Genomic DNA, 18,062 nt, shown 5'->3' with positions numbered 1-18,062 from the left:
CCTGCGCTAAAATATCAGCCTTCTTTTAAATACAGCTTTCTAAAACAAGCCAAGAAAACTACACTTGAGAATCCAAAAGCCTATAAGCTCTCAGTGCAATAATATATAAATTCTCTGCTCCTGGAATACACATAAACAAACAAATAAATAAATAAATAAATGAGTCTTGACATTTATGCGCAAAAACACACCAGAAGGCGCATTTTGGCGTTTTTTGCGCATCTGGTGCGTTTTTGCGCATTAATCTAAACCCAAATCTATTTAAGAATATTTAAATAGGACGTGTAAACAACCACAGTCTTGTTTTTACCAAAAATATACCGAGGAAGAAAAATCCGAAAATTGCGCCCTCTTTTTTTTTGTATTGTGTTTTTTTCCTTCCTTTTATCTATTTATTTATTTCCGCCCTCAAGAAAGTTCCAGTTAAAACACTAAAGTCGCATGTATAAAATAAAGCTGTGCGCTTAAGTCGGAAAATAAGCTACACACGAGCACTAGGAAGTATGGATATTCGTTAAAAAATCCCTCATCACATTTAGAAATAAAGTCTAAAACAAATTTGTGCCTTTAGAAGTCTTCATTTCTTTTTTCCTTTAAAAAGCAGTAGGTGTAATAAACAGGCCAAAGTGTGTGGGATAATCCGGTGTATATCTGCACCTTGAAATGAAATGGGGGAGAAAAAAAAAGTAAATTTTAAAAATTATTTTATTTGAAATGACTTAAATACAAATAATATATATTTCCATTTTTACAATGAGTATTATTCGTAAACAAAAGTGGCAGACATACTGGTTTTCTGGGTTCTACACCTCTTTTCCGGCTTGTTTCGCTGGGCTATACATGTCAAGCCTGTGTGTGTGTGTGTGTGTGTGTGTGTGTACACAAAGTCTTATTTTCACCATATTTTCCATGTCACAGCTTCTCATACACATCGTTCTAGAGGACACTACGTTTGTGTCGATCTGCAACACTAAACTGTCTAACCGTGTACGGTTTGATAAAACGTGTGTGAACGTGAAAACTAAGATACAATGCTTTCTTTTAAAAGACACAAAAATAATAATAATAATAATAAGGGTCTAAGATTGACTACTGAAAATGACCAAACTTCCATATGAACCTCTAAAACACATACGTGCACTAGGGTCCATAATGTCCTGTATTATTGGTTAAAAAAAAAAACAATAATAGAAGAATATAAAGAGGGGGAACTAATTAAAAAGATATATTTTATACATATCCACAATTCAATTCAATGAACAGATCTCATGGGCCACAGATACACGTTCAAGCGCAGCCAGACACCATCAGACAAAAATCCCCATTGAAAAATACTTGATAGAAATAAAAGTAACAAAGTCCACAGGAAGGCTAAATCCATCGCCTTTTATTATTATAGTAGGGGCCTTATGGGAGTCTGGGGGCATCCAGGCTGTTAGTAATAGAGCGAGAAAGAGAGAACGAAGCTAAAACCATCTCTTACTGCCCATCCTTCTGACATAAAATAGACAACACACTCGACCATTTGAAACCACAAGACAGTAGGTCACCTCCGCCTGGTCAATAACCACCACCCCTTTCCTAAAATAAAATAAAAAAACCTTTCGTTCGAACACTCTGATGAAATATGATCGCAAAAATGAATCAATACAAAAATAGACAAACTATCTTATCTAAATTCTAGCAAAACTCTAAAGAGGGAGAAAACATGGCCTGCTGTCGAGCGCCGGTAGACCCACAGTCACCGAAATGATTTCAACCCGCTGTATACGTAGCCTTTTTAAATTAATTTAAATAAGGTTATTATATATAGATATATATAGATATATAAGGGATAACTGGATTCGGTTATTGGATATAAAACCCATTACACACTTAAAATAAAAACAACAAACAGGACTTTGAATTAAGTGTGTGGAAATGAATGCAAAAAATATATATAATAAATAACGATCCAATCAAAATCTCTCAAAATGTATATTTAATGTATTTAAAAGTGATGTTCTTTATACTTTCCAATAAGAATAAGGCATCATATCTTATATAAGTGATACTTGATCAAAATATGAAAAGGTTTGAAATGTTAAGTCTTATTGTTGGGGGGGGGGGCACGTCTTGAGATCCTGGTGACCCTGCCTTAAAATTCGATACGTCTTTAACGTAAATCCTAAAGAGACACAGTGCCATGAAGTTAGTGTGCTGCAAGCTGCAGTGATCTTTAGCCTTAGAGGAAATATCTCACTGTTAATAAAGAAAAAAAAAAAGAAAAAAGAAATTTTGGTCAAGAAAACAGCAGCTCTAACAAAACCTGTGAATTCACTACACAGAGGTCTGTATTCTGAGAACAAGACACACTAAAAACCGTACAGCTGGTCCGTTATCAAGGCTAGAGCGCAATAAAAACCTGGCTGTGGAATGTCTGAAATCATCATGACGAGATGAGGAGGAGTGACACGGGCAAAGCTGAAGCAGAGTTTCCAAAAGACCTTGAACTAGAATGAAAGTGAGACGATTAATGTTTACGCCTCTGGTTCCCTTCATTGAGCGTTACCTCTTAACATCATCTGAACCTGTTAGCCTGTCCATCTCTCACTGCCCGTGTCCTGATCAGTTAATCTGTTACACTATCGACCGGCGTGAAAAAAAGAAAATTATCAAAAAACGAATAGCTAATCAATACCAAAAAAAAAAAAAAAAAAAGATCATGATGTGTGTTTTGAGGGAAGCGGTCTGTTTATTTCTTTTAAACGCCTTATTGTGGACTGCAGCCATTTTGGATTTCAAGGTGAACAGATCATGAAAAAAAAGCAAAAAAAAAACAAAAAGGGGGCGAAAAAAAACATGAAGGGCCATCATATACCTCTTAAATGTCACGTTTGAGTTTACACTGTTTATGGTGGTGCTTTTGAGCTGTGTTGTGTGTGTGTGTGAGAGAGAGTGAGAACATGACAGGGCACATGGGTGTGTGAGTCAGTTCATAGAAGGTTGGCTGGATTAGTCATTGTCTTCGTCGTCTTCTTCTGACTCCTCGATTCCGTCGCTGTCTTCCTGGTCTTCCTCTTCTTCCTCAGTCTCTGGGATGTCCCACTGCGGATGGTTGTCCAACATGGCCTTCGCTTCATGCACCTCCAACTGAGAACAGCAAGAACGCACAATGTAACGTCTCACAACCGGGTGATTGATGAATTCTGATGACACACCGCAAATACTGAAAATAATATAAACTATTCAAAGCAAAGAAACTGACCTTTAACGGCTTAATCTGATCCAGGCCCATAAACGAGTCTGACCTCAGAATCACTGAATACTGATAATTCCCTGTTTTGGATGGAGCAGGGAACTTCAGCTCGACCTGCACAAACAAAAGAACAAGAGTAACTAATGATTTCGGTACAAATCACAGATTATTTTATCCGGCCTGTGTGTTTCTGCCACTAGGTGAATTATGGCACACCGATCTGTTTGCTCAGTAACTGTCTCTTTAAATGTACAGACACTGCAGCATGGATGTTGCCTGGCAACAAGCTGCTGTGGACAAGATGCAGCTAGTCTCTCTCACTCTCACACACACACAAATCTCATTTCTACCCCAGTACACACAGTTTGCTACACTGTATAACACATATCTTATACAGAATAATAATATTAGCCATCTGTGCAGAATGGTCTTTATTTTGAATTAAAAAAATGAAAATCCCTCGTCTTGTCAAATCCCTCACCTCCTCCGTGTCGTTCAGAGTGCAGACGTGGTAGGGCATGGACACCAGCGTCTGATCCTTGCGGTCAGCGATGTAGAGCCACCACCATTCCTGCTTCTCCTCTGGGAAGTACAAACTGTACACAGGATGCGTGATCTTGGACTTGGTCTCCAGCAAGGCTCGCTCTCGCCGCTGGATGCTCTGTTGCAGGGCTTCCCACTCCTGCAGACCGCAGTGCAACATATTACTTACTTGTGTTAGAGCTTTGAACCAACCTTTAGTTTAAAAAAATAAATAAAAAAAAAATTCTTTAATTAAGACGAGAAAAGAAAAACGCGCCACACACCTCCTCGTCGTCTCCAGCGCCCTCGTCTGCCTCGGTGTCGCTCTGTTTGTCACTCTCGTCGTCCCTCTCGCTGGGCGAGTCCTTGTTTGCCTCTGCTTCGTCTGATTCACTGCCCTTGTCGGATAGATCTTCATCTTCCTCTTTGGCTGCTACTACCAATTCCTGTAAGAGCCATGACAGCAGAGGTTTTGGACAGTAAGAGGAAACCCATGAACCAGAATTTAACCTAATGAAATGCCACAGAAATATGATTTAGAACCGTGATTGGTCACTTACATTTCCTGCCACATTGCCATTGGCTTGTTTGGCCTTGTCTCCTTTGACCTGCTGCTGAGAGACTGGCTTCTTCTTTGTCAGCTTCTTCTTTTTGGACTTGGCTGCTTTCTTAGCACCTTTACTCTTATTCTGCCAGACTTTCAATTTGTTCTTAGCGCCGTCACCTTGCTGGAAAAAAAAAAGAAGGAAAAAAAACCCCGTTAAACGACTGAAAAACTTACCACAGAAATTCTGAAAATGAACTGAAACGAAGCCTAATGTAAATATTATTAAAAACGTACTACTTCCTCCGTGTTGGCCTCGTCCACGGGTGCTGGAGTCTCCTGCTCCTTCTCGAAAACATCCTTAGGTGGGAGACAAGCATAAGTCGCATAATTAAATACAAGCGGAGAACAATTCGACAGCAGTATTAAATGTGCACTCGGGCGCTTAATCGATGAAACAGGGGGAAAAAAAACAGCATCTTGTATTGAGATGTGACAAATTTGTCATAAATAAAGAGTTAAAATTAGGTATTAATATTATCCAGCAAATACATTTTAAATACTAAACAACCCCTATTAACATGAATTCATTTTAATAATCTGATAAATGTACAACGAGAAATATGACCTTTATAGACGCAATTTAGATCGCGTGTATATTAGATTAAACAGCTGGTTTAACGGCTGTAATGAAATACATATAAATATTGATACATTTTTCAAGCGTTTAGAAGATTTTCCTTTTGTAAATAAAAGGTTTGCTGGAAAGGTTAAATCAAACAAGAAATTGGGGGAAAAAATACTTGTTTTCTAAAATGCAACTGTTTGATGAATCACCACTGAAAATATTACACTGACCTCTTGTGGCTGTTCCCTGTAACTACACACAGTGCTGACGCCTCAACAGACTGGAGTGTGAGGCTCATTTTCTAAAGGTGTTCACCAGAGACTACAATATCTTCAGGTCATGCAGGGCTGCTCATTTCCCGTTTAGGCAAAAAATATCAATTAGGAAAATGTTTCATTTTGTAGATAATTAATTAACGTGATAAAGTGTGACTAGAAGAGTTTGTGTAATAAATTATTTAGCAAGAACACGTTCGGTCTGATACGAGTCAGTTTAAGACTTAATCATCTTTGCAGCTGTGCAATTTATACATGCAAGACAAGGGTGTCCTTATGACCAGATCTGTTTAAAGTTCTTTTGGAATTTTATTTATTTTTATTAATCCACGAACGCGGACAAAACGTAGTGGACTGTTGTCCAGCAGAGCATCTTAAGAGTTACTGCCACGACAGAGATCGACAGCTTCCTGACGATATATTTGAGTCTCACTCTAACATCTCATGTGGGAACTCTGAATGAAGGCGCTTGATACCGGAGACCTTAGTGTATGAGGATGTACGGACAAATATGTCTAGTCCATCCCTTTCCTTCTCACCTACAAACATGGGCTGCTATTATAATCCGACTGCTTCTCTTCTAATTATACGCACTTTAGTCATAAATGCATCCACACGACAACTACACATGCAAATGTATTCCTTACAGACATCCTCTTCCGTATCAAGGTGACCGTAACCGTGACGATGGATCCGGCTGTGATGTTATTACTGTCTTCGTCGTCCAGCACTTAGTGGTTATAAAAAGAAAAACACACATTAAGACAAAAGATTGTTTAAAGCACTTTGGAACACAGCGTGTAGATACAGCCACTGAAGCAAAGCCTCCGCTCCACTACCTTGAAGCTTGGTTTCCATGGTGATGTGGGGGAAGCTTCCGAGGACTGCTATAACCTCGTCATATTTCGATTCGCCCAGAAACCTCAACATGCTCCTCCTGTCAGAGTCCTTCAGACTCACCAGGTCCTGAAGGCTCCGTACCTTATACTGAGAGACAGATTTATCTCATATATAATGTGCTAATCTCTGATTATAAACGTTGGAATAGTAAAAAAAACCCGCCATATCTGGGGATGAGTGTACCTTTTTGGAGATGCAGTATCTGAGGTGCTCTTCCTCGAAGTGGGGCAGCTGCAATAAAGGAGACTTGGCCTCCTGTAGCCCCTGCACAACCATCTGAGACAGCTTCATACAGTTCTCGATAGAGGACAGTCGGGGAGCACGGAAACCTGCACACATCAGTCGTATGAAGCAGACGTGACATGATCTACATGAAGTGGTGCACCTTCATAATCATAAAACGGTGGTGTGTTGTGTACCTCCTCTGCTGGTAGCCATCATGGTCAGCTGACAACCAACGTTGATCATCTCCTGAAGCAAAGCTGGGCACTTTTTTACCACGAAACGTTGATCTGAGAGAGAGAGAGAGAGAGAGAGAGAGAGAGAGAAAGAGAGAGACAGACAAAATATAACCACCTGTTGCATCCTTGCTCTGTTTGGTCTCCTGAAGATGGGAGTCAAAAATATAGAGAAACCCTTCAATGAAGTAGACATTGTTTCTGTGACCTTTTTTTTCTACACAGAATTGGTCAGAGCATCATGAGTGAGAATCATAAAGACATGAAGAATACGCATTAGAGATGGCGAAGCCTGATTGATACGTCACTATTTAGACTGACAGATTGTCTAATGGGATTTTTCTTCTTTGAAATCAACAATAAATAACTGTTTTAATACTATTCTGAGACTAATATCTAAAGTCGTTCACTATGTTTGGAGACGGTTTATTAGGATTTTTCACATAATTTGGAGATGGGCGGGGGGAGAGAACAAGGGTACAAGTTTACCTTCTTCGATATTCTCAGACACCTCCATCCGGGCAAGGTGTGTGAGGACAAGCACACGAGCTTTCAGACTGTATGGGTAACAAAACGGAGGCTCTTTCTTCTTCACGTTGATGTTCCCCAGCTCCCGAATCAGCTACAAACAAAACGTGGCAAATAAAAACTTTGAATCTTGAGATTCGAAACATCACTAAGCTAATATTTAGCAGCACAACTGATTCCTCAGCAAGCGCTGTTCTTCATAATGACTGTTTGGGGAAAACACGGCATCACATAGTGACAAATATATATATATTTTTTACTTTTTGTTTGTTTTAACCGGGTTCAGTAATTTGCTGCGTGTGACGAGACCAGGCGGTTTTGATTTCCACTTGGACTCGTGACCTCCATGAGAAAATCAGACTGAAGAAATTATTGAATCCTCAGCCTTCAGCATTAGAGACTTAATGTTATAGATACTGTGATAAACATTAACGGTGCGATATGTCATATTTTAGTCAGTAGCTTTTAGGAAACTACAACACTTAGAACATAAGTGTTAGAACACAAACATGTTTATGAGTGTAAACGTTCGCTCCACCACAAGGGTAAAGCATAAGCATGAACACGAGTTCCATACCTGTGGAACTTCGATGTTGTCCGTCGGTCTAATAATGGCTTCTTTGTTGCTACGTGGGTCAAATTCAAAGGCTGCTGTCAGCACCATCACGAGACCTGTGGAAAAGCACGTAGGCCTAAATTAAAGTAATAGAAGTGACAGACAAGCATTTATTTCACATTAAAACTGACAGTGTTCCAACGCTGTGCTGAATCATCAGGTCAGGTCACCTCTAGACACAAAATAAATCTTAAATATGATTGTGGTTTATATTTTTAGTTAATGCGTAGCTCTGACTGAGCATGATTAGACAGCAGGTTAAAAATGTCAAGATATGAGGTCACCACGGAGACGGTGTGTAATGTACTTTACGGACGCGGTGCTTTTGTACTTACGTTTCATGTTCATGGTGGGGGTTTTGTACATAAAGTGCATGAAGAGCTGGGTTGTGTTGATAAGGATCTGATCGCCGCTGTAGCGGATGGAGCGGTACCACCACGTACCCTGAAGTCACAAAAACAATTTAAATCATCTAGTATCCATATTTAACACCAATCTGTAAATGGATTATATATCCATTATTATATAGGAGATATTCGATGTTAAAACAATGGGCTCACCACAACTACTGGAAGAATGACCATAAAGGCTAAACCGTAGACCAGCAGCACCTGCAAACAGTGTACACACACACACACACACACCCCTCAATAACAGGTCATACACAAAGAAGGGTGTCTCAGATATATGAAAATCAATAATACACTAAACCATGACACTAAAGAGCTAACGCAAAGCTATAAGTGCACAACGTTCCGTTTTTATTTCTCTTGTATCCCAGAATGCTTTTGGCGTTTTTTTATTTATTAAGAACTAGAGCTATTTCCTGTTATCCCTCATGTTAACGCAGCTATAAAGTGTCTTCGAGTCCTCTGCCATAAAAAAACTTGCTTTTACTTGTGCGTTATGTTGTGCTTCCGTTGCTTAAACAGTCCCAGAAAAAGAGCTGTTACTATAGAAACCACGCTATATTACAGAAACTTGTGATATGCCTTAAGGGTGAATTATACATGCTGCACTTATGTAAGATGGTCGCTGTGCATCCCGTAGTCGTTTGACACCTCTCTTAGTAATTTACAAACGCACACACTGGAGGCAGCTGTACAGACACCCTGATGTGACACTGAGTCAACAACTCGCTAAACAAACTAACGACGTCTCTCAACTCAAACAGAACTCCAACTGAAAAACAAAAACGATACGAGTGAAAAGTCTATTCGGAGTCCAGATCGTCTGGATTTACTTAGATTAGTAAAAATTTCTCAAGCACGGTGAAGAATTTTGAGCTGAGACCTTCTGACCAATCAAATTTAAGAATCAGACAGAGCTGTCGTATAAATACCAGCATAGAGTTCTTCTGATCGACGATCCATGCAGGAAGAGCAATTCCAAAACTTGTCACTGAATGAAAAGAAGACACACAGAGACGGAGATCAGGAAGATGAAGTTAGGAAGAAGTACTAAACAAAATTGGAAAGAGCTCGAGCTGCACTGGCTTGTGTACCTCTGGGGCCGTCCGGGTTGCCGTAGGTCTCCCAGTTTTTCCTCGATTCGTCGTTGGTTAAACTGCCAACACAACAGATGTCATGTCTTTTATTATTGTTGGACAAATTTTGTGTTGTTTTTTGTTTTCCACACACACACAGATTAAAAATATAGGTCATGTGATCGTATTATTTCACGAAGAGTCTGCGCCTGCACATCTGATCTGAGAAACAGCGGAAGTCGGCCATTTTAGCCCATTTTGGAGCTCCGATTATAATTATAAAGGAGCCTCGGTTTAGCCTTTACGTTTATTCAATTATTTTTCCTCAACCAAACCCACATGGCCTAGTACACCGCTGTATGTACCTCTACTAACGCTAGTTTGAAGCTGTTATAATGTATATAGCTAAATTTTTTTTTTTTTACATGTGTCACTCCATGATAGTGCACGACCATGGAAGCTCTTTCTATATTATACCTCTGTGCTTTGTTGTAACCGTTGCTAGTGTAATGTGTTCTGGCTTCACCAGGACAAACGATATGAATAAATAAATCCAAAGCATAGAAGCAGCGGCGTGGTCCTTACGCTGAATAAGCTTTAGCGATCTTCATGAACATGACCTCATCTCCTCCTTTGTCAGGGTGGTATTTCAGGGACAACGCTCTGTACTGCTTCTTGATTTCGGACACAGACGCACCCTAAAAACACACAAATATGCACACACACTCTCCTCAGGGATGTTTGGACAGCAAGAGCCATAAGAAAAACAGACATTAAATACAACACACATCCTGTTTTTGATTTATTTTTTTTAAATCTTACCGGATCTAGATTTAGAACCTCAAAGGGGTTATACTCCTGGTACTCGCGATCTAATTTAGACACCTTATAAGCCAGGAAGAGAAAAACCGCCCAACCAAACAGCAGGGCTCCTTTTCTGTTGAGACAATCAACAAACAAATTAAAATTAAGCTTGGCAATTCTCTCGTTAATGTGCAATTTTAAAAATGAGAGATTTTTTGCATTTTCACTTCTTATACACATTTCAGTCATGAGGGCTATGGTGGGAAAGTGTACATACAGATCACAGTCAACAATTTCCATGGCAACACAGGCAGGAATCTAAAACTATGAAGCTGCATGATGTCTAACAGTGATTTCAGAATAACCACAAGCTATAAAAATAAATGTACGAGTTGGAGATAAGGGTTATTTTCTTGTTTACTTTCCGCAGACTTTTCCTTTTTTTGGGTAATAATCTGCCTAATGAGCGAGAGCGGTTTAATGAGAAGCTCTTACATTACAGCCTTTTTCTAGATGGAAAATAAAACGAGCACGTCATACTTTTTATCCATTTATCATTTCATTTAATGTCATCAAACTGCTGTTGAATATGTTAAACGTTCTGAAAGTGTTGTCATGGCGACGGTTAAACGTTTTTCTTTGTAGGATACGAAAAAAAAACCTGCTTTGCAAATCCATTTATAACGAGCGTGCCATTGTAGACAAAGCTCTTTTGTAAAAGCGTTAGAAAGGGAAAAGAAGGGTAATTAAAAAAAATATTACATTAGTGTCAGTTCGAACATTTTAAATGACACCCTACAGTAATTATACTATATGCTCATCGTTTGCCAAGTCGTCGAGGGATGACAGCGACCACCACTGAGTTTTTCACAAAAGTGTCTCTCTTTTGCACACACTCACTTTAGTGTTGGGACAATGCTCTGCTGTGATTTCATGAGTCTGAGGCGGTACCACAGACATCTCCCATGAACTCTTCGCAAGCTCTTCAACCGCAATTGTTCTGAAAGAAAAAAAATTCGTTACAACAACTAATTCTCAGTCCTTCAGAGCTTTATTAAAGGTCATAAACTGTCATTTAAAACTCGATACTCAACACGAAATTCGACTTGAGATGATATTAACACAAACAAAACATTCAATTTGAAAACATTTATTTTCAAAGTGACAACAAATCAAATGACTGCGAGATCAATATCTGATACTGTAAGATGATTAGATTAGGATTTCAAATCTGAGGTGTTATTTACCTCATTATTAGCATCCGGGTTTAATCTTTTAACTCTTACGGCAACATTCTAACATTCAACATTATTATGGAAAGACTGTTTGAGTGTAGATTAGTGCCTTAAACAGTTAGGATAAATAAATCCTATCGTGTCATCACAGCTTCAACTGTTGTCTGACACCTGAATAAAACGCATGAGACCACAAATGTGATTTTATTTTATATGTTTCTTCAACAGAAATAGGACGATTGATCCTTAGACAGAGGATCATTTACATGGAGCAAATTTGTCTCATGCAGATTGATCACCATTGTTCCCAACGGCCAATCGCTGAACTCTACTGTTCCCAACGGCCAATCGCTGAACTCTACTGTTCCCAACGGCCAATCGCTGAACTCTACTGTTCCCAACGGCCAATCGCTGAACTCTACTGTTCCCAACGGCCAATCGCTGAACTCTACTGTTCCCAACGGCCAATCGCTGAACTCTACTGTTCCCAACGGCCAATCGCTGAACTCTACTGTTCCCAACCGCCAATCGCTGAACTCTACTGTTCCCAACCGCCAATCGCTGAACTCTACTGTTCCCAACCGCCAATCGCTGAACTCTACTGTTCCCAACCGCCAATCGCTGAACTCTACTGTTCCCAAAGACCAATCGCTGAACTCTACTGTTCCCAACCACCAATCGCTGAACTCTACTGTTCCCAACCACCAATCACTGCCTGTTCAACAGTCACACAACTACATTATTCATTTTTTACGATATTTGCAAGTAAACTTTTTCATGACAACTTGCTGATTATTTTTGCTGAGTCTGTTTGTGCCTGATCCTGTGCCATAAGATGTCTTCTCTCTAAAAACATATATTTTCAACGCAAATAAAACTTTTTGATATTGAATTCTACCTCTACATTGTTCTCATTTGTAATCCGATTCACCAGAAATGAACGACTAAGCAAATGAACCCGTGACGTTTCCGGGCGACTGAATAAAGTTGTTATCGACACGTCAGACTGCAGACGTGACCGCGTTAAAGACATGTTTCTCACACGCAGTCTTGACGTATGAACACTTTTCGAACACTACCTTAGGTGTCGAGCGGCTAATAAACAACTCTAGACGTAAATAAATAACACAACAAGTGGCTAGCAACGTGCTTTGCGTTATAAATCACAACACAAGGTGACGTTACGTAAGATACGTAAATGACGTTAATTTGATAGCCTGCTGGCTACATAGTCAAAGGTTTACTACGCGTTTGTGTCTACAGCAACCCAAGTTAGCTGGTAATCCTTCAGCAAATTATCTTACACACACACACACACACACACACACACACACACACACACACACACACACACACACACGCTTTAGCTATTAACAACGAGCTGTTAATAAGAAAATAAACGCTCGCGCTAATCATAATGCCAAAGAGCATATAGAGTTCATATTAGCGCACAGTGGCTAGCTAGCTAGCATGCTAACTAGCATGCTAACGCGGTTCCAAGCACATCCTCCCCTCCTCCTCACCTGCATTCTGATCCCGGGGCCAGAGGTAATAGGTGGCCGGGATGACAATTAAACCAACGAAGGACGTGAGAAAATAGAAAAACGTATTGCCGCTGTCGTCATACTGGAACTGCTGTCCGGCCATGTCGGAGCGGGCGAGAAAAATCCCTCCACTGCCCGCTTCTTCTCCTTCTCCGCCGCTACCGCTGCTTCTGCTGCTGCTTCTGCTTATCCGCCCCTCAGCCTACAGCCAGGCTAGCAGTCAGGACGCGCGTGCGTTCTTTTCCCACCCGTATCCGACAAATCCCACCTCCACCTTTTTGATTGGCTGGAAGGTCTTCATCCACCAATTATACCAGGGATTTAAATCATAAACGATTCCAGTAGCCAAACATATACCAAAGACGAAATCTACCAGAATACTGGTGAGGATAAAAAAAGACGAGACGTTTGAAGCAAGCTTCTACACATCTACGAACATATTGTAGAATAAAAGTCTATTTAGTTTTATTTGAAACGCCTCGCAGCGTTTGGATTCATAGGTTTAAATACACGTTTATTACATACAAGTTTTAATTAGTAAAGAATAATAATAGAGTCTTGAAACAATAGTGACAAAAAACGATAAAGAATTAATTTCTTTCATTTATTTTGGGACTTTTATTTTATATTTGCTATGACAAGATGGTCGTTAGCCGTGTTCACTCACATCACGGACAACTGACGAGTGACAACAATACAACCAATACCGGGTCTGGGGATTGGAGTACGTGTTCTACGCATGCGCACAGTGGTAAGGTTTATTTTTACCCTTTTTTTTTATTTGTATTTAAATAAAGTCATGACAGGTAATTGTTAATTTTATAAATTATTTAATATTAATTAATATTTTTTAATTTTATATTTTTTTGTTGAAATGTTACTTTTAATTCAAATTTACATTTATTTATGCAAATGGAGCTTAAATTGTATAAAATTTTCTAAAATAAATTCTTGCATTTAATTTTAATAATTTTTTGGATTTTTTTAAAATATTTTTTAATTTTATATATTTTTTTCCTGAAATGTTCACTTTAATCCAAATTTCCATTTATTTATACAAATGGAGCTTAAATTGTATAAAATTCCCTAAAATAAATTCTTTCTTATAAGGTCTTGGCAAAATAGTTTCATGCAAAATTAAATTATTTACACTAAGGGGGTTAAAACCTTTATTTAAAAAAATGATGAATTACACAACTTTATATTTTTAATTCCATTTTGTTTAAACTGAGGCCAAAATGATTCAGTGTGCTTATTATTATTATTTATTAAATTATTTATTTGGTTTGTTTTGGTAGTAATATTTCACAGATTAAATATTTCAACATCTGTTTTTATGTTTTCACGATTTATTCAAATCGGTTTGACGTCACACACATAAAAAACCTGTCTTGTATTAAGATCTGTTAGTTTTCATCAAAATGGCTTTTAACTTGTTATTAATGTTTAGTGATTTAATTATTTAGTTAGTAAATATTAAGATATTAATCACTTATGTAATTAAATTAGTCAGTAAGTAAGGGATTGGTTACAGGCTTATTCTATTTTTCTTCTTCATATTCTTCTTCTTCTACTTTGAGCTTTTCTCGTTAGGGGTCGTCACAGCGAATCATCAGTTTCCACCTAACTCTGTCATCGGCATCCTCTACTCTCACATCAATTACCTTCATGTCCTCATTTAACACATCCAAATATCTCCTCTTTGACCTTCCTCTTGACCTCTTACCTGGCAGCTCCACTTCCAACATCCTTCTACCAATAGAACCATCTCCCTCCTCTGTACATGTCCAAACCATCTCAGTCTATCCTCTTTGACCTTGTCCCCAAAACAGCCAACCTGAGCTGTCCCTCTGATGTGCTCGTCCCTAATCCTGTCCATCCTCGTCACTCCTAAACAGAACCTCAACATCCTCATCTCTGCTTCCTCCATCTCCGCCTCATGGCTTATCCTCACTGCTACAGTCTCTAACCCATACAGCAGAGATGCTCTCACTACTGTCTTTACCTCCTCCATAAAATGTAGGAACCGTTTAATCAATTAATAACGTGATGAGGTATACTTTTAATTAAAATGTCTTTGCTATTAATATTAGACTGTTTTGAAAATAAAACCTTTAATATATGTATACAGTGTAGAAGGTGTGGTGAAGGTGATGAAGGCAATGGTGACGGTGATAGATGAGCTGCATGGTGTTTTCACACGTTGCCACAGGAGGGTAGCATTGTGTTTATTATTCATCAGTTCTTTTACATCCTCACAGTCGTGTTTCACAGCAAGATCATTTAGATTTATTTACAAAAAACTGTCACTGGCATGTAAAAACACAAATAATTACAATTTTGTCACGTTTCAGTTTACAATACCTTGTGCTTTGTTTATGTTTCTATATAATGTACATTTTTTGAAATACTCAAACCAACCTGTCTGTCACAGTCTAAATTACATATATACATATACATACATTATATATAATGTCACCGTTTTTTAGTCTTCCGTCCGAGTGATGCTGCGATGTCCTGTCTTTTAGAGATTCCTCCGAGACTCCCAGAATGTCCGTCAGGGAGCTCATGAAACGGCAGCTGAACATCCGCATGCTCCTCTACACTTTGAGCTGAGGCAGCGTTTTCAGTCTCTAAATACATGTTATATAAGATACAGCATGTCCTCACAGCCAGAGCGCTCTGGCCCACAGAACTCATTTGTAAACACCTGAGGCGCTGAAACCTGGATCTCAGATTACTCAGGGATCCTCGGACTACCCGAAGAGCCGCCTGGACTCTTAAATTATAACGCAGCTTCTTCTCTCCCAGCAACCCGTAATCTGGAAATGGCGTAAGGAGATGTTCCGACAGAGGAAAGGTGACGTCTCCAATCACATGCTTGCCGTGGAGAAGGTTCAGAGGATCTTCCTGTAGCGCTTTCCCAACTTCTGTCTCTAGAAGGACTCGGGAGTTATGCCAGCTTCCTGGATGCTCGGCGCTGATGAATGTAAAGCAGCCCTGATGGTTGCAAAAAGCTAAGAGAGCTAAAGAGTAAGTGTTTCCACAGGAGTCTCGATACACCTCCGGGTCAGGCACGTCTGCAGGCCGGTTCATGGGAACCAAGCAGGAACCGAGCACACAAACCGTACCAGGAAGACCGACTTCGGTTAGGAACCCGGCTACAGAAGATTCCGCTTCTTTCCACTTAGGCCAGCGAATCTGATCGGAGAAATTTCTCGTAATCAGGCTGCAGAAGTCATTCAGTTGGAAGCAAATGAGAGACTCACTGGTGTGAAAACGGGCTGCGACGCTGCTGTAAGACTCCAAAGTGGAAAGAGTCCACAGACTCGCCAATACCGCATGCATCACGGTCCAGCCTTCAAAGTTACGCGTTGCCCAGTTACAAGGTGACAGTAAGTTCACCAACTCCTGCAATCAGCACACAGGTAACAAAAGGAAAACATATTATTCCCAATAACAAATGAACAAATGCTAAATTTAGTCTATTGGGTAAATGTTTCGGATTAGCTATAGCTGGCTAAAACTGTAGCTTGTATTAAGACACACTAAGCCAAAGAAACCACAGTATGATCATGATGTTCATTCTTTTATTTTTTTTAAGAGGAGCATGAGTTTTTAATAAACCTTTTTAATAAATTCACAGGATTTACATTGTATCCAATATTATCATCTATGGAAAAATATACTGTGATATTTATAGCTATATGATCACATCACTCAGAAGAAGAATATGATAATATTTGTTGTTATTTCATAAATTGGAAGGAAAACATGCTTACTATTTGTGTCCTAAATAAAATGCTAACAGATGACACGAATCGACAATGGTGCTTTTGAGATCATTTTTTATTTTCTTGAGATAAAAGTTGTTCACTTGGGATATTTTTTTTGACATTTTTTTAGCTGTATTCTTGAGATAAACATTTTTCCTAAGATAACAAAAGTAAATTTCTCGCAGATCGTTTTACGTTCCTGAGATATCAAGATATTTTCTCGAGATAAAACTTTCCGTACGATTATCTTTTTCCTTGTTTTTTTAGTTCTTTTTTTTCCCCCCTAAAAGAACATAAAAAGTGATCAAATTCTTCAGTAATTGGTAAAAATCTTCAGTAAAAATTCTGTAAAAAATGAATACCTCAGGCCTTTCTGGACTTGACATTTCACCTCAAACTCTGTGAACATTTATATAATTTGTATAATAAATAGAAAATGCTGGGGCACGGTGGCTTAGTGGTTAGCACGTTCGCCTCACACCTGCAGGGTTGGGGTTTCGATTCCCGCCTCCGTGCCTCAGGGGTTTCCTCCGGGTACTCTGGTTTCCTCCCCCGGTCCAAAGACATGCATGGTAGGTTGATTGGCATCTCTGGAAAATTGTCTGTAGTGTGTGATGTGAGTGTGTGAGTGAATGAGAGTGTGTGTGTGCCCTGTGATGGGTTGGGACTCTGTCCAGGGTGTAGCCTGCCTTGATGCCCCATGACGCCTGAGATAGGTACAGGCTCCCCGTGACCCGAGAAGTTCGGATAAGCGGTAGAAAATGAATGAATGAATGAATAAAAATGCTAAAAGTGGACTGGATGAGAGGAAGAACATTCGAGAAGACCTACTTCAACCTGGGGTTGTGTGAGCTGGAAACACTTCTGGAAATCCAGCACTGACAGGCTGGAAACTGTAGCACTGAAGTTATTTTTGCCTTCATCATCATCATCATCATCATCTTCTTCTTCTTCATCATCCTCATCACTGTGTAGATAAAATGAGTTGGAAAAATGAGTTATTAAAGCAAGACACTGCAGGAATAAACCTACTGTGAGACACAGTAAAGGGATAAATGTCAATGTATACATTTATAAACTCCTTGACAGCTTGTTATGCTAGTTAGCAGCTAGCCACACAGCTCTCATCTCAACTGTTCTGCCTGACAGGGTCACAAAACTACTGTCACTTCATTACAAATACTTTAACAAGAGCTTAAAACATACCCCATCCGTCTTGTCCTGAGACATGTTTTAAAATGTGCGCATTCTTCAGCGTCTAATTCATCTGCTAATAAAAAAGCTATACAGCTCTCAAGCGCCATAGTTCTGTGGGGTTGCATCAAGGTTGCCAAGTAACTCAAAGCAAATCCCCTTAACTATAAAGTGAGGAAGGATTTTACACTTGCTTTTTTTGTGCAGTTATACACACTATATAATATACTATTTAAGTTGTTTTCTTAAATCAGCAAAAGTTGTTTTGTTTTTTATGTTAGGTTCTTGATATAACTTGATATAAGTGTTTTTCT

At 39.2% G+C, this 18,062-nt stretch overlaps 2 protein-coding genes across 2 annotated transcripts; both read right to left on the bottom strand.

The window, feature by feature from the left end:
- Window positions 1–687: 687 nt before the first annotated feature.
- Window positions 688–13,074, bottom strand: sec63 (SEC63 homolog, protein translocation regulator). The gene is made up of 20 exons (XM_047819031.1): window positions 12,758–13,074; window positions 10,900–10,999; window positions 10,018–10,132; window positions 9,781–9,893; window positions 9,214–9,275; window positions 9,052–9,110; window positions 8,270–8,320; window positions 8,045–8,153; window positions 7,671–7,765; window positions 7,055–7,187; window positions 6,527–6,619; window positions 6,291–6,436; window positions 6,047–6,194; window positions 5,855–5,937; window positions 4,602–4,664; window positions 4,321–4,488; window positions 4,045–4,206; window positions 3,720–3,920; window positions 3,248–3,352; window positions 688–3,132 (listed from the first exon to the last, which is right to left on the bottom strand). Exons 1-20 carry the CDS (start codon window positions 12,879–12,881, stop codon window positions 2,995–2,997), a joined length of 2,268 nt encoding a protein of 755 aa, XP_047674987.1. The 5' UTR covers window positions 12,882–13,074; the 3' UTR covers window positions 688–2,994.
- Window positions 13,075–14,985: 1,911 nt separating this feature from the next.
- Window positions 14,986–17,920, bottom strand: si:ch73-257c13.2 (protein ALP1-like). The gene is made up of 3 exons (XM_047819035.1): window positions 17,761–17,920; window positions 17,386–17,521; window positions 14,986–16,189 (listed from the first exon to the last, which is right to left on the bottom strand). The coding sequence occupies exons 1-3, from the start codon at window positions 17,874–17,876 to the stop codon at window positions 15,254–15,256; spliced, it is 1,188 nt and encodes a 395-aa protein (XP_047674991.1). The 5' UTR covers window positions 17,877–17,920; the 3' UTR covers window positions 14,986–15,253.
- Between the last annotated feature and the right edge of the window lie 142 nt (window positions 17,921–18,062).

Source organism: Tachysurus fulvidraco, chromosome 9 (assembly GCF_022655615.1).
Source record: "Tachysurus fulvidraco isolate hzauxx_2018 chromosome 9, HZAU_PFXX_2.0, whole genome shotgun sequence".
Taxonomy (NCBI): Eukaryota; Metazoa; Chordata; class Actinopteri; order Siluriformes; family Bagridae; genus Tachysurus; species Tachysurus fulvidraco.
Note: the sequence above shows the minus strand (reverse complement) of the source record. Positions and strands in the feature narration are given on the sequence as shown.

Excerpts from the sequence above, each read along its gene's own strand:
- sec63 (XM_047819031.1), bottom strand. The coding sequence starts at position 12,881 with ATGGCCGGACAGCAGTTCCAGTATGACGACAGCGGCAATACGTTTTTC. Across the intron at positions 6,620-7,054 it reads GTCTGAGAATATCGAAGAAG|ATCAACGTTTCGTGGTAAAA; the intron begins GTAAACTTGTAC and ends TCTCTCTCTCAG. Across the intron at positions 4,489-4,601 it reads AGGCCAACACGGAGGAAGTA|CAAGGTGACGGCGCTAAGAA; the intron begins GTACGTTTTTAA and ends TTTTTTTTCCAG.
- si:ch73-257c13.2 (XM_047819035.1), bottom strand. The coding sequence starts at position 17,876 with ATGCAACCCCACAGAACTATGGCGCTTGAGAGCTGTATAGCTTTTTTA. Across the intron at positions 17,522-17,760 it reads CTCAGGACAAGACGGATGGG|TGATGAGGATGATGAAGAAG; the intron begins GTATGTTTTAAG and ends TTATCTACACAG. Across the intron at positions 16,190-17,385 it reads TCACACAACCCCAGGTTGAA|GAGTTGGTGAACTTACTGTC; the intron begins GTAGGTCTTCTC and ends TGCTGATTGCAG.